The sequence below is a fragment of the Calonectris borealis genome, chromosome W (genome assembly GCF_964195595.1).
Source record: "Calonectris borealis chromosome W, bCalBor7.hap1.2, whole genome shotgun sequence".
NCBI classification, from domain to species: domain Eukaryota; kingdom Metazoa; phylum Chordata; class Aves; order Procellariiformes; family Procellariidae; genus Calonectris; species Calonectris borealis.
This window is the reverse complement of record NC_134351.1, coordinates 41,456,196-41,472,207: the sequence shown is the minus strand read 5'-3', so window position 1 is coordinate 41,472,207 and position 16,012 is coordinate 41,456,196. Positions and strand designations below refer to the sequence as shown.

The window sequence follows — 16,012 nt, the reverse complement described above, 5'->3', positions numbered from 1 at the left end:
TGTGGTGTTGGACTGTTGCATCCTGAAGCCAGTTCTCATTTCGGGACTGTCGTGGTTTAACCTGGCAGGCAGCCAAATACCACGCAGCCGCTCACTCACTCCCCCCACCCCCCCAGTGGGACAGGGAGAGAATCGGAAGGGTAAGAGTGAGAAAAACTCGTGGGTTGAGAAAAAGACAGTTTAATAGAACAGAAAAGGGAGAATAATGATAATAAATAATGATAGAATATACAAAATGAGTGATGCACAATGCAATTGCTCACCACCCGCGCTGACCGATAACCAAGTAGCGATCGGCACTTCCTGGATCACGCCTACCGTTCATATACTGAGCATGACGTCACATGGTATGGAATACCCCATTGGCCAGCTGGGCTGGCTGTCCTGATTATGCTCCCTCCCATCTTGTGTACCTAGCTCAGTCAGTAGACATGGGAGCTGTCCTTGGACTAGGAGGGCACTTAGCAACAACTGAAAACATCAGTGTGTTATCAACATTCTCCTCATACTAAATCCAAAACACAGCACTAGGAAGAAATTTAACCCTATCCCAGCCGAAACCGGGACAGTATCCACCCCTTATTCCATACCATTTACGTTATGCTTAGGTCTCACATTTTTCGATACCTTTCAATTAATCACCACTATCTTTTTATATATATATATATACAATACATATACATACATATATACATATAATACATATACATACATATATATATACATAAATATATATAAATGTCCATTGAGTTCTTTTAGTCCACAACTTTGGGCTCCATCTGTCATAACAGTCTTTCAGGGCCAGAAAGATGGTGTGTGGTGTTGGGCTGTTGCATCCTGAAGCGAGTTCTCATTTCGGTACTGCTGCACTCGTCCAGTTCTATCATCGTTGCACTTTGCTCGGTTTCATCGGAGTTAGTTCATTCTTCATTAATCTGGGTGATTTTCACTGCTATACCATTGACAGTAACCATAGAAATAATGATATACAATATCATAAAACAACTGACATCATACAATTCAGTTCATTGGCTATTTTCACCCAAAATCAAATCCCCTTGAGGTACACACCGGATTTCCCCATCCTTTCGCCTTACCCACCAAGTGCACCCAGGTCCTTGAGCAAAAGCAATCCCACGGATGGGTTTTCCCTTGCCAGAGGCAGGAGTAACCCAGACTGTCTTCCCCAGCATATTTCTTATGTGCACGACAGGGACTTTATCCCCCTCTACAGTACGTAAAAGTCTTGATTGGGCAGGGCCAGCTCGATTAACAGACCCCCTAGTGTTGACTAACCAGGTGGCTTTTGCTAAATGTGTATCCCAATGCTTGAATGTCCCACCGCCCATTGCCCTCAGTGTTGTCTTTAGCAGCCCGTTGTATCGTTCGATTTTCCCAGAGGCTGGTGCATGGTAGGGGATGTGATAGACCCACTCAATGCCGTGCTCTTTGGCCCAGGTGTCTATGAGGGTGTTTCGGAAATGAGTCCCGTTGTCTGACTCAATTCTTTCTGGGGTGCCATGTCGCCATAGGACTTGCTTTTCAAGGCCCAGGATGGTGTTCCTGGTGGTGGCATGGGGCACAGGGTATGTTTCTAGCCAGCCGGTGGTTGCTTCCACCATGGTGAGCACATAGCGCTTGCCGTGGCGGGTTTGTGGAAGTGTGATATAATCAATCTGCCAGGCCTCCCCATACTTGTATTTCAGCCATCGTCCCCCATACCAAAGAGGCTTTACTCGCTTGGCTTGTTTGATTGCAGCGCACGTTTCACATTCATGGATAACCTGTGCAATAGCGTCCATGGTTAAGTCCACCCCTCGATCACGAGCCCATCTGTATGTTGCATCTCTTCCTTGATGGCCTGAGGCATCATGGGCCCACCGAGCTATAAATAGTTCACCCTTATGTTGCCAGTCCAGATCCACCTGAGCCACTTCAATCTTAGCAGCCTGATCCACCTGCTGGTTGTTTTGATGTTCTTCAGTAGCCCGACTCTTGGGTACGTGAGCATCTACGTGACGTACTTTTACAACCAGGTTCTCTACTCGGGCAGCAATATCTTGCCCCAGTGCGGCAGCCCAGATGGGTTTACCTCTGCGCTGCCAGTTGTTCTGCTTCCACTGCTGCAACCACCCCCACAGGGCATTTGCCACCATCCATGAGTCAGTATAGAGATAAAGTACTGGCCATTTTTCTCGTTCAGCAATGTCCAAGGCCAGCTGGATGGCTTTTACCTCTGCAAACTGGCTCGATTCACCTTCTCCTTCAGCAGTTTCTTCAACTTGGCGTATAGGACTCCATACAGCAGCTTTCCACCTCCGATGCTTTCCCACAAGGCGACAGGACCCATCAGTGAACAGGGCATATTGCTTCTCGTTTTCTGGTAGTTTATTATACAGTGGGGCTTCTTCAGCACGTGTCACCTCCTCCTCTGGGGATATTCCAAAATCTTTGCCCTCTGGCCAGTTCGTGATCACCTCCAAGATTCCTGGGCGACTGGGGTTTCCTATTCGGGCCCGTTGTGTGATCAGTGCGACCCACTTACTCCACGTAGCATCGGTTGCATGATGTGTAGAGGGGACCCTCCCTTTGAACATCCAGCCCAGCACCGGCAGTCGGGGTTCCAGGAGGAGCTGTGCGTCAGTACCAACCACTTCCGAAGCAGCTCGAATCCCTTCATATGCTGCCAATATCTCCTTCTCAGTTGGAGTGTAGCGGGCCTCCGATCCTCTGTATCCCCGACTCCAGAACCGCAGGGGTCGACCTCGAGTCTCCCCTGGTGCTTTCTGCCAGAGGCTCCAGGTAGGGCCATTCTCCCCGGCTGCGGTGTAGAGCACATTCTTCACATCTTGTCCTGCCCGGACTGGCCCAAGGGCTACTGCTTAATCTCCTGTTTAATTTGTTCAAAGGCTTGTCGTTGCTCAGGGCCCCATCTGAAGTCGTTCTTCTTCCTGGTCACTTGATAAAGAGGGCTTACAATCAGGCTGTAATCTGGAATATGCATTCTCCAAAAGCCCACAACGCCTAAGAAAGCTTGCGTTTCCTTTTTGCTAGTTGGTGGGGACATGGCTGTTATTTTGTTGATCACATCCATTGGGATCTGACGACGTCCGTCTTGCCATTTTATTCCTAAAAACTGGATCTCCTGTGCAGGTCCCTTGACCTTACTTTGTTTTATGGCAAAACCAGATTTCAGAAGGATTTGAATTATTCTCTCCCCTTTCTCAAAAACTTCTTCTGCTGTGCTGCCCCACACGATGATGTCATCAATATACTGCAGGTGTTCTGGAGCCTCACCCTGTTCCAGTGCGGTGTGGATCAGTCCATGGCAAATGGTAGGGCTGTGTTTCCACCCCTGGGGCAGTCGGTTCCAGGTGTACTGGACGCCCCTCCAAGTGAAAGCAAACTGTGGCCTGCACTCTGCCACCAAAGGGATGGAGAAGAAGGCATTAGCAATGTCAATGGTGGCGTACCACTTGGCTGCCTTTGACTCCAGTTCGTATTGAAGTTGTAGCATGTCCGGCACGGCAGCACTCAGTGGCGGCGTGACTTCGTTCAGGCCACGGTAGTCTACTGTTAGTCTCCACTCTCCATTGGACTTTCGCACTGGCCATATGGGACTGTTGAAGGGTGAGCGAGTCTTGCTGATCACTCCTTGGCACTCCAATCGACGAATCAACTCATGGATGGGGATCAGGGAATCTCGGTTGGTGCGGTATTGTCGCCGATGCACTGTTGTGGTAGCGATTGGTACCTGTTGTTCTTCAACCCTCAGCAACCCCACAACAGAAGAGTTCTCTGAGAGACCGGGCAAGGTGGACAGCTGTTTAATTTCCTCCGTCTCCAGGGCAGCTATACCAAAAGCCCACCGGTACCCTTTTGGGTCCTTGAAATACCCTCTCCTGAGGTAGTCTATGCCAAGGATGCACGGAGCCTCTGGGCCAGTCACAATGGGGTGCTTCTGCCACTCGTTCCCGGTTAGGCTCACTTCAGCCTCCAACACAGTTAAGTCTTGGGACCCCCTGTCACTCCAGAAATACAAATGGGTTCTGCCCCTTTATAGCTTGATGGCATTAGGGTGCACTGTGCACCAGTGTCTACGAGACCCTTATACTCCTGTGGCTCTGATGTGCCAGGCCATCGAATCCACACAGTCCAGTAAACCCGGTTGTCCCTTTCCTCCACCTGGCCGGAGGCAGGGCCCCTCTAGTTCTGGTCATAGTATCCGCTTCTCACTTCTTGCAAACGTGAGTCAAGAATTCCTTCATTACAGTCCAAAGTAAGATCAGCCCTTCTACTCTGTCTGGGGAACTGTTCACTGGAAACTGGACCGTCGTGAGACAGGGTTTTCCTGAAAACTGGAGCAGCATTTTTCCTGAGAGAACCCCCTTGTGTGATTGTTTTTACTTGCAACTCACGTACACGTGCCTCTAGGGTCAAGGTAGGTTTTCCATCCCACTGCCTCATGTCCTCTCCGTGGTCACGCAGGTAAAACCACAGGGTGCCCCGTGGTGTGTACTTTCGATATCCTCTCTCTTGAGGAGAAAAACGCTGACTCCTAATGGCTGAGATACTGGTCCGTACAGGTGGAGAATAGGACCTATCCTCTTTGAGTTGCTGGACCTCTCAGGATAGTTTCTCTATAGCCGAGACAAGGGAGGAGGAGATAGTTTCTTCGAAATCCCGAAGTCTGTTAACCACGTCATCCACCGTTGGTGCTTCTTCCTCTTTCCAGCACAGTACTGCCAACGAACTGGCGTACGATGCTGGTGCGCTCCGTACCAACTTCCGCCACATGGTTCGGGTGCACTGGACGTCATCTGGATCTTTGGGTGTTCGGGGGTCATCCAGGTCACTATAAACCACCTCTAGCACACCTAGTTCTCTCAGGTACTGGATACCTCTCTCCATGGTGGTCCATTTGCCTAGGCGATATATAACATCTTCCTTGAAGGGATACCTTTCCTTTACGCCTGACAGCAGTCGCCTCCAGAGGCTGAGGACCTGTGTCCCTTTTCCGATTGCTTTGTCAATACCCGCTTCCCTAGCAAGGGATCCCAGCTGTTTGGCCTCCTTCCCCTCTAATTCCAGGCTACTGGCCCCATTATCCCAGCATCGGAGCAGCCAGGTAACAATATGCTCGCCTAGACGACGGCTGAAATCTTTCCGCATATCTCGCAGCTCACTCAGGGATAGGGATTGGGTGGTTTCCGTCTCGTTTATGAGTTCTTCCTCTTCCTCCTCCTCTCCTCGTGATGGCCCTGCTCTTTCATCATCCCTTTCTAAACGACCTGACCTCCGCTTCCAAGATTTCCTCTTCTGTACAGGGGCAACGGATACCAGCAAGGGTTGGTCCTCTGGTTCAGCTGTAGAGCCTGTTGCTGGGGTTTGGGTAGCTGCAGTGCTTGTCATGGGGGTTGGAGTAACTGTAGTGCCTGTTGCCGGAGCTTGAGTGGCTGCAGTGCTTGTCGCAGGGGTTGGAGAAGCTACGGTGACTATTGCCAGGGTTTGAGTAGCCACAGGGGTTGTCATGGGGGTTGGAGTAGCCGCAGTGCCTGTCGTGGGGTTTTGAGTAGCCACCGTGTCTGTAGCCGCCCCCGAGACTCGCCGCTCCGCCTGCCCCGATGAGGCACCGCTGCTTGCCCTCCCTCTTTTCTTGTTCCTGAGGGTTGATCTCTGGACAGTATTCCTGAATAGTTGTTTAACCCTAAACAAGGCCTGAACCACATTCAGGAGACATAGTAGCAATATGAACATGCTTGTTTGAGCATCCCAAGGATATTCAAAATTCTCAGGGAATATTGTGGACATCTTTGTGAAGAGGATAGAAGAAAAAGGAGTTTCTGACGATATGGAAGGGAAGATGAACAAGTGGGAGAGAGTGTCCCATCCCGTCTCCCCCTTAAATTCATTCTCCGAGGAGAAGCAAGTGCAATTACCAATAATTTCTAAGAGGTGGTTCCCGAGGTACAGAAATGATGGCAGTGCCGAATACAGATACCAGATTAGACTTACGACCAATGATTTTATCACCTCATAAAACAGCAACAAAATTATAATCTTGGCCCAGTTCCGAATAATGTTAAACAGCACAAACGGGAACATATACTGCAAGCAAGGTATTACATGACCCAACATTGAGAGCCAGCCCCACAACTTTGACAGCCAATACATCAACATTGTGACCAATCAATATAATGGATGCTTATAACAATTTTGCCTTAACACACTTTGGTCAGATCTATCGTTATCTCAACCCTTCGAGCCCCACGTTGGGCGCCAAAAAGGACTGTCGTGGTTTAACCTGGCAGGCAGCCAAATACCACGCAGCCGCTCACTCACTCCCCCCGCCCCCCCAGTGGGACGGGGAGAGAATCGGAAGGGTAAGAGTGAGAAAAACTCGTGGGTTGAGAAAAAGACAGTTTAATAGAACAGAAAAGGGAGAATAATGATAATAAATAATGATAGAATATACAAAATGAGTGATGCACAATGCAATTGCTCACCACCCGCGCTGACCGATAACCAAGTAGCGATCGGCACTTCCTGGATCACTCCTACCGTTCATATACTGAGCATGACGTCACATGGTATGGAATACCCCATTGGCCAGCTGGGCTGGCTGTCCTGATTATGTTCCCTCCCATCTTGTGTACCTAGCTCAGTCAGTAGGCATGGGAGCTGTCCTTGGACTAGGAGGGCACTTAGCAACAACTGAAAACATCAGTGTGTTATCAACATTCTCCTCATACTAAATCCAAAACACAGCACTAGGAAGAAATTTAACCCTATCCCTGCCGAAACTAGGACAGGTACTGCTGCACTTGTTCAGTTCTATCATTGTTGCACTTTGCTCAGTTTCATCGGAGTTAGTTCATTCTTCGTTAATCTGGGTGATTTTCACTGCTATACCATTGACAGTAACCATAGAAATAATGATATACAATATCATAAAACAACTGACATCATACAATTCAGTTCATTGGCTATTTTCACCCAAAATCAAATCCCCTTGAGGTACACTCCGGACTTCCCCATCCTTTCGCATTACCCACCAAGTGCACCCAGGCCCTTGAGCAAAAGCAATCCCACGAACAGGTTATCCCTTGCCAGAGGCAGGAGTAACCCCAGACTGTCTTCCCCAGCATATTCCTTATGTGCACGACAGGGACTTTATCTCCATCTACAGTACGTAAGAGTCTTGATTGGGCAGGGCCAGCTCGATTAACAGACCCCCTAGTGTTGACTAACCAGGTGGCTTTTGCTAAATGTGTATCCCAATGCTTGAATGTCCCACCACCCATTGCCCTCAGTGTTGTCTTTAGCAGTCCATTGTATCGTTCGATTTTCCCAGAGGCTGGTGCATGGTAGGGGATGTGATAGACCCACTCAATGCCATGCTCTTTGGCCCAGGTGTCTATGAGGGTGTTTCGGAAATGAGTCCCGTTGTCTGACTCAATTCTTTCTGGGGTGCCATGTCGCCATAGGACTTGCTTTTCAAGGCCCAGGATGGTGTTCCGGGCAGTGGCATGGGGCACAGGGTATGTTACTAGCCAGCCGGTGGTTGCTTCCACCATGGTGAGCACATAGCGCTTGCCGTGGCGAGTTTGTGGAAGTGTGATATAATCAATCTGCCAGGCTTCCCCATATTTATATTTCAACCATCGTCCTCCATACCAAAGAGGCTTTACTCGCTTGGCTTGCTTGATTGCAGCGCATGTTTCACATTCGTGGATAACCTGTGCAATAGCGTCCATGGTTAAGTCCACCCCTCGATCACGAGCCCATCTATATGTTGCATCTCTTCCTTGATGGCCTGGGGCGTCATGGGCCCACTGAGCTATAAATAATTCACCCTCATGTTGCCAGTCCAGATCCACCTGAGCCACTTCAATCTTAGCAGCCTGGTCCACCTGCTGGTTGTTTTGGTGTTCTTCAGTGGCCCGACTCTTGGGTACGTGAGCATCTACGTGACGTACTTTTAAAGCCAGGTTCTCTACCCGGGCAGCAATATGTTGCCACAATGCGGCAGCCCAGATGGGTTTACCTCTGCGCTGCCAGTTGTTCTGCTTCCACTGCTGCAACCACCCCCACAGGGCATTTGCCACCATCCATGAGTCAGTATAGAGATAAAGTACTGGCCATTTTTCTCGTTCAGCAATGTCCAAGGCCAGCTGGATGGCTTTCACCTCTGCAAACTGGCTCGATTCACCTTCTCCTTCAGCAGTTTCTGCAACTTGTCCTATAGGACTCCATAGAGCAGCTTTCCACCTCCGATGCTTTCCCACAAGGCGACAGGACCCATCAGTGAACAGGGCATATTGCTTCTCATTTTCTGGCAGTTTATTATACAGTGGGGCCTCTTCAGCACTTATCATCTCCTCCTCTGGGGATATTCTGAAATCTTTGCCTTCTGGCCAGTTCGTGATCACCTCCAAGATTCCTGGGCGACTGGGGTTTCCTATTCGGGCCCGTTGTGTGATCAGTGCGACCCACTTACTCCACGTAGCATCGGTTGCATGATGTGTAGAGGGGACCCTCCCCGTGAACATCCAGCCCAGCACCGGCAGTCGGGGTGCCAGGAGGAGCTGTGCTTCAGTACCAACCACTTCCGAAGCAGCTTGAACCCCTTCATATGCTGCCAATATCTCCTTCTCCCTTGGAGTGTAGTGGGCCTCGGATCCTCTGTATCCCCGACTCCAGAACCCTGAGGGTCGACCTCGAGTCTCCCCTGGTGCTTTCTGCCAGAGGCTCCAGGTAGGACCATTCTCCCCGGCTGCGGTGTAGAGCACATTCTTTACATCTTGTCCTGCCCGGACTGGCCCAAGGGCTACTGCCTGAACTATCTCCTGTTTAATTTGTTCAAAGGCTTGTTGTTGCTCAGGGCCCCATTTCAAATCGTTCTTCTTCCAAGTCACTTGATAGAGGGGGCTTACAATCAGGCTGTAATCTGGAATATGCATTCTCCAGAAGCCCACAACGCCTAAGAAAGCTTGCGTTTCCCTTTTGCTAGTTGGTGGGGACATGGCTGTTATTTTGTTGATCACATCCATTGGGATCTGACGACGTCCATCTTGCCATTTTATTCCTAACAACTGGATCTCCTGTGCAGGTCCTTTGACCTTCCTTTGTTTTATAGCAAAGCCGCCCTTCAGAAGGATTTGAATTATTCTCTCCCCTTTCTCAAAAACTTCTTCTGCTGTGTTGCCCCACACGATGATGTCATCAATGTACTGCAGGTGTTCTGGAGCCTCACCCTGTTCCAGTGCAGTCTGGATCAGTCCATGGCAAATGGTAGGGCTGTGTTTCCACCCCTGGGGCAGTCGGTTCCAGGTGTACTGGACGCCCCTCCAAGTGAAAGCAAACTGTGGCCTGCACTCTGCCGCCAAAGGGATTGAGAAGAACGCATTAGCACTATCATTTGTGGCGTACCACTTGGCTGCCTTTGACTCCAGTTCGTATTGAAGTTCCAGCATGTCCGGAACAGCAGCACTCAGTGGTGGCGTGACTTCGTTCAGGCCACGGTAGTCTACTGTTAGTCTCCACTCTCCATTGGACTTTCGCACTGGCCATATGGGACTGTTGAAGGGTGAGCAAGTCTTGCTGATCACTCCTTGGCTCTCCAGTCGACGAATCAGCTCGTGGATAGGGATCAGGGAGTCTCGGTTGGTGCGATATTGCCGCCGGTGCACTGTTGTGGTAGCGATTGGTACTTTTTGTTCTTCAACCCTCAACAACCCCACAACAGAAGAGTTCTCTGAGAGACCGGGCAAGGTGGACAGCTGTTTAATTTCCTCCGTCTCCAGGGCAGCTATACCAAAAGCCCACCGGTACCCTTTTGGGTCCTTGAAATACCCTCTCCTGAGGTAGTCTATGCCAAGGATGCACGGAGCCTCTGGGCCAGTCACAATGGGGTGCTTCTGCCACTCATTCCCGGTTAGGCTCACTTCTGCTTCCAATACAGTTAACTCTTGGGATCCCCCTGTCACTCCAGAAATACAGATGGGTTCTGCCCCTTTATAGCTTGATGGCATCAGGGTACACTGTGCACCAGTGTCTACGAGAGCCTTCTACTCCTGTGGGTCTGATGTGCCAGGCCATCGAATCCACACAGTCCAGTAAACCCGGTTGTCCCTTTCCTCCACCTGGCCGGAGGCAGGGCCCCTCTAGTTCTGGTCATAGTATCCATCTCTCACTTCTTGCAAACGTGAGTCAAGAATTCCTTCATTACAATCCAAAGTAAGATCAGCCCTTCTACTCTGTCTGGGGAACTGTTCACTGGAAACTGGACCGTCGTGAGACAGGGTTTTCCTGAAAACTGGAGCAGCATTTTTCCTGAGAGAACCCCCTTGTGTGATTGTTTTTACTTGCAACTCACGTACATGTGCCTCTAGGGTCAAGGTAGGTTTCCCATCCCACTGCCTCATGTCCTCTCCGTGGTCACGCAGGTAAAACCACAGGGTGCCCCGTGGTGTGTACCTTCTATATCCTCTCTCTTGAGGAGAAGAACGCTGACTCTTAATGGCTGAGATACTGGTCCATACAGGTGGAGAATAGGACCTATCGTCTTCGAGTTGCTGGACCTCCCGGGACAGTTTCTCCACAGCTGAGACAAGGGACTAGGAGACACTTTCTTCGTATTTCCGGAGATTGCTAACCACAACATCAACCGTTGGTGCTTCTTCCTCTTTCCAGCACAGTACTGCCAACGAATTGGCATACGATGCTGGTGCGCTCCGTACAAATTTCTGCCACATGGGTCGCGTGCACTGGTCTTCATCTGGATCTTTGGGTGTTTGGTTGTTGTCCAGGTCACTATAAACTACCTCCAGCACGCCTAGTTCTCTCAGGTACTGGATACCTCTCTCCATGGTGGTCCATTTGCCTAGGCGATATATAACATCTTCCTTGAAGGGATACCTTTCCTTCACGCCTGACAGCAGTCGCCTCCAGAGGCCTAGGACCTGTGTCCCTTTTCCAATTGCTTTGTCAATGCCCCCTTCCCTAGAAAGGGATCCCAGCTGTTTGGCTTCTTTCCCCTCTAATTCCAGGCTACTGGCCCCATTATCCCAGCATCGGAGCAGCCAGGTAACAATATGCTCGCCTGGACGACGGCCGAAATCTATCCACATATCTCACAACTCACTCAGGGATAGGGATCGGGTGGTTTCCGTCTCGTTTATGAGTTCTTCCTCTTCCTCCTCCTCTCCTCGTGATGGCCCTGCTCTTTCATCATCCCTTTCTAAATGACCTGATCTCCGCTTCCAAGATTTCCTCTTCTGTACAGGGGCAACGGATACCAGCAAGGGTTGGTCCTCTGGTTCAGCTGTAGTGCTTGTTGCTGGGGTTTGGGTAGCTGCAGTGCCTGTTGCAGGGGTTGGAGAAGCTACGGTGACTCTTGCCGGGGTTTGAGTAGCCACAGGGGTTGTCGTGGGGGTTGAAGTAGCCGCAGTAGCTGTCGTGGGGTTTTGAGTAGCTACCGTGTCTGTTGCCGGGGTTGATCTCCCGCTGCCCACTGCCCCTGAGACTCGCCGCTCCGCCCGCCCCGACGACGCACTGCCGTTCGCCCTCCCTCTTTTCTTGTTCCTGAGGGTTGATTTCTGGACAGTATTCCTGAATAATTGTTTAACCCTAAACAAGGCCTGAACCACATTCAGGAGACATAGCAATATGAACATGCTTGTTTGAACATCCCAAGGATATTCAAAATTCTCAGGGAATATTGTGGACATCTTTGTGAAGAGGATAGAAGAAAAAGGAGTTTCTGACAATATGGAAGGGAAGATGAACAAGTGGGAGAAAGTGTCCCATCCTGTCTCCCCCTTAAATTCATTCTCCGAGGAGAAAAAAGTGCAATTACTAATAGTTTCTAAGAGGTGATTCCCAAGGTACAGAAATGACGGCAGTGGTGAGTACAGATACCAGATTAGACTTATGACCAATGATTTTATCACCTCATAAAACAGCAGCAAAATTATAATCTTGGCCGAGTTCCGAATAATGATAAACAGCACAAAAGGGAACACATACTGCAAGCAAGGTATTACATGACCCAACATTGAGAGCCAGCCCCACAACTTTGACAGCCAATACATCAACATTGTGACCAATCAATATAATGGATGCTTATAACAATTTTGCCTTAACACACTTTGTTCAGATCTATCGTTATCTCAACCCTTTGAGCCCCACGTTGGGCGCCAAAAAGGACTGTCGTGGTTTAATCTGGCAGGCAGCCAAATACCACGCAGCCGCTCACTCACTCCCCCCGCCCCCCAGTGGGACGGGGAGAGAATCGGAAGGGTAAGAGTGAGAAAAACTCGTGGGTTGAGATAAAGACAGTTTAATAGAACAGAAAATGGAAAATAATTATAATAAATAATGATAGAATATACAAAATGAGTGATGCACAATGCAATTGCTCACCACCCACGCTGACCGATAACCAAGCAGCGATCGGCACTTCCTGGATCACGCCTACCCTTCATATACTGAGCATGACATCACATGGTATGGAATACCCCATTGGCCAGCTGGGCTGGCTGTCCTGATTATGTTCCCTCCCATCTTGTGTACCTAGCTCAGTCAGTAGGCATGGGAGCTGTCCTTGGACTAGGAGGGCACTTAGCAACAACTGAAAACATCAGTGTGTTATCAACATTCTCCTCATACTAAATCCAAAACACAGCACTAGGAAGAAATTTAACCCTATCCCAGCCGAAACCGCGACAGCAATCCATTATTAAATCTCAAAATGTCATTCATATCCAAAAGAATATTGGCTTTTTAAAATACCATTGCTGGGTGGAGCATTACAAAACTTTGGCATCTTTTGGTGTTTAAGAGGAGGCCAGTGTGTCACGAGAGCCGTACGCCATCACAGGTCAGTGTTAGAGCTCTTTCAAAAGTTAGTCTTATTCTAGATCACAGCAGTCACTGAGGCAGACCCGTATCACTCTGTTGATATGGTTTTCTGCCTATTTGTTTCTTTCCTGGACTGAGTTTTTCTTCTGCTTCTCTAGTAGTATAGGGGGATATGAAAAGAAAAAAAAGTCTGGCCAAGGTATTCCCATGTTCTGGTGTTCTCTTGGTGGTAAGAATTACTTTTATTTAGAGAATTGCAAAGAAAGTGAAATATAATTCCTCTGTGGCTACTGGAACTTCTGCTGCCTACTGGGTCCGTGTCTGTTTTCCCCTTAAAACTTGGGATGATAAAGGTGGTAACTAGCCATATTTACCCTTCGTTCCAGTCGTAGGCTAAACTCAGCTGGATCTAGAGATAAATCTCTCAGACTTCAGGTTCTTTTGGCATAGAAATTTATTTATGGTTACTGATGCTTTTAATCTGCCTTCGTAAATCTCTTTCTGGCCTCTCTGATAGACATATCTCACCTTTTATAGGTATGTACAAAACTTTTAGTGCTCCTAATTGTGTAAAAAGAAGAGAAGTTTAATAGTTTCTCTTGACTTGCTTAAAGAATTTATTTAGAAACTGCCTAATACTACTACTGCAGGTGTTTTTCTTTGCTGCGTTGTGTGTATATTTTTGTATTGCTGGTTGTAAAAGTAAACTTAAGTTGAAATTTATTTACAGGCAAAGGAATGGACTGTAATTCTAGGTAAGACAAAGAAAGAGAAACCTACTGAAAAGTTCTACTCTGAATCAGAAGAGGAGGAAGATGAGTCTGCCAGTACTACTGCAACAGGTAGGTTTTTGGAAACCAACTTGCATCTCCTCTCCCTAGAGAATTGTATGTTCAGAACTGGCCACTACTGAAAAATAATCAGAAAAAAAATTCAAAAAAAGCCAGAGGTATGTATAAAATCAGGAAATCGGGGGAAAAGTTTACATTCACTGTAGCTGTGTAATAGCTGCTTATCGTACAGGTATGGCTTGTGTGTTCATTAAATGAGTTAGACTTTGCTTCGTTTCACAGTTAAAAAAGCTGGCATGCTATTTTCATCCTGCTTGGAGTCTAGTAAGAGTAGTGAGAGTTAGTAACTTCAGTTAAAACTAAACACACCTAACTTTTTGCGGGAAGAGTGCCTATATTCTTGATTGTTGGGAACTGTAAGTCTTAAATTTGTTGTTGATGAAGTACTATTTTGATAACATGTGCTGTGTTGATAAATGTCCAAACTTGTTTAACTGTGTACTATTTCATGGGGTTTATTCAGTAAATTGTGTTATAGTTTTGTTCTGAAGTTCTACATGACATTTTCTATTTATTATAATGGGGGTGATGATGGAGAAGATAACTGACAGCTGCCTATCAAGTTAAGTGAGCTAAGGTTCTTTTGACCAGTCTCTCACTTAATGCCAGATAGGCGGTTCCCCAAGACAGTAATTTCAGTAGATGTTAATATAGTTCAGATGTACTGAAGAACATAATTCTCCCAGGTCCAGACTTTAGACACAGAAAATGTTTAGTATTAGAGACTTAAAAGAATTAGCAACATCTAGCTGAATGGAAGAGGGGCACTTTCAAATCTTAATTTGGAGCTTCTTCCCTCTCATTCCTAAACTGAGGAAATATGCAGAAGTGCTTAAGAATTGTATCACTGAAATTAATGATCTCTGAAGCAAGAAAAGAATATATTCACTTCAGATATTTGAATATTTTGTAACTATATGATTAATTAGAGGATGAATAATTTGTTTAAATCAGTGATTCAATCATCATCACTATCGCTATTCAAAAATAGATTATCTAATTAAGCAATTGGTTGAAAAGATAATCTTCCAGTTAAGTGAATCTATAGATTAGAGAATTTGAGGTCATCTCCAACTCCTGATAGGGTTATGTAATTTTGAAAAATCTACATATAATTAATTTATTATTGGGAGTTCTAATTTGATAAAGTACAATACTGTAGGCTGAAGAGAACAGGTCCTTAACCAACAAAATTTTGTAAACTTTAGGGGAAAGTGATTTTCTTGCATGCTTTTGACACAGGGTAAATAATGCTAAAGCTTGCAATTGGATCTTAAAACACTAAAACATTGTTTTATTTAAAACAAACTTGAATTTCTAAAATACTAATTATGTAAGATATTTAGAAAAAATTGTAAGGGTTGTTTTTTATTTCAGAGAGCAAGTCTGGCAGTGAAAGCAAGAAGGAAGATAAGGAGGAAGGCAGCAGTGATGAAAGTAGCGGGATTTTTTTCTTCCAGTGGAGAATCAAGTGACAGTGAATCAGACAGCAAAGAAAGTACTGCAAAGAAAACATCTAGAGCTGCTGATGAAAGGTATACATTTGTATGGCTTTATTTTTTTTGTGACACTAGCTGTTAAAGCACTCTTCCTGTAAACAGTCTGCTAAGCCTTTAATTAGGCTTTTTTGGGGTGTATTGGTCAAGGAGTGATGTCTCCTGTTTCATTGTATGCCAGTAATATTCAGTGTATGAATTGGGTTCATATTTTCATTAATCAGACTACTCTTATGTTTGGAATTAATTTCTGACTTCAGTAAAAACTTGGGTGGCTTTTTGAAAATTGATGTAACCTTGGGAGGCCGAATAAGTGATCAAACAGTTGTATGAAATAATTACCTTTTGCAGCAGTTTTGCTGAGAGCTAAAATTAAGTCCTTCAACACTTTGCCATTATGCAACTAAGACAATTGATTTTTCTAAATAATGTTATATTAGAAGGATTATGATCCAAATATTAGAGACAAGGGCTGTGAAGGGAAACAGTCATAAGATATTTAAGTGTTAGCGCTTTTTAAGATTGCCCAATATCAACAGCATTATCATGTATTAAAGTATTAAAATTTTGAGTAATTGAGGCTAACACCCTGGATTGTATGAATCTGTTTCTTCCACTGCTGTCAGCAAGTGGCCTCTGCAGACATGATCGCCCTTTACTCTGTGGTCTGCTACCATCTCACTTGATGAGTTTGCAGCTCTGCTCAGTCATGGCTGACAGCACTGATTGGGGTGCAGTATGCACTCTGCTCCTTTTATTACAGAGAGTAATTAAAGCAGCTCGCCTTGCCACTTCCATAAC

At 46.8% G+C, this 16,012-nt stretch overlaps 1 protein-coding gene across 1 annotated transcript in view; it reads left to right on the top strand.

Annotated features, from left to right (window-relative positions):
- LOC142075037 (AP-3 complex subunit beta-1-like) overlaps positions 1 to 16,012 on the top strand; it is a 265,469-nt gene that overhangs the window by 123,365 nt on the left and 126,092 nt on the right. The window contains 3 exon segments of the mRNA XM_075136034.1: positions 13,595 to 13,706; positions 15,093 to 15,163; positions 15,165 to 15,250. Of these exon segments, the coding sequence (XP_074992135.1) occupies positions 13,595 to 13,706; positions 15,093 to 15,163; positions 15,165 to 15,250 (269 nt within the window).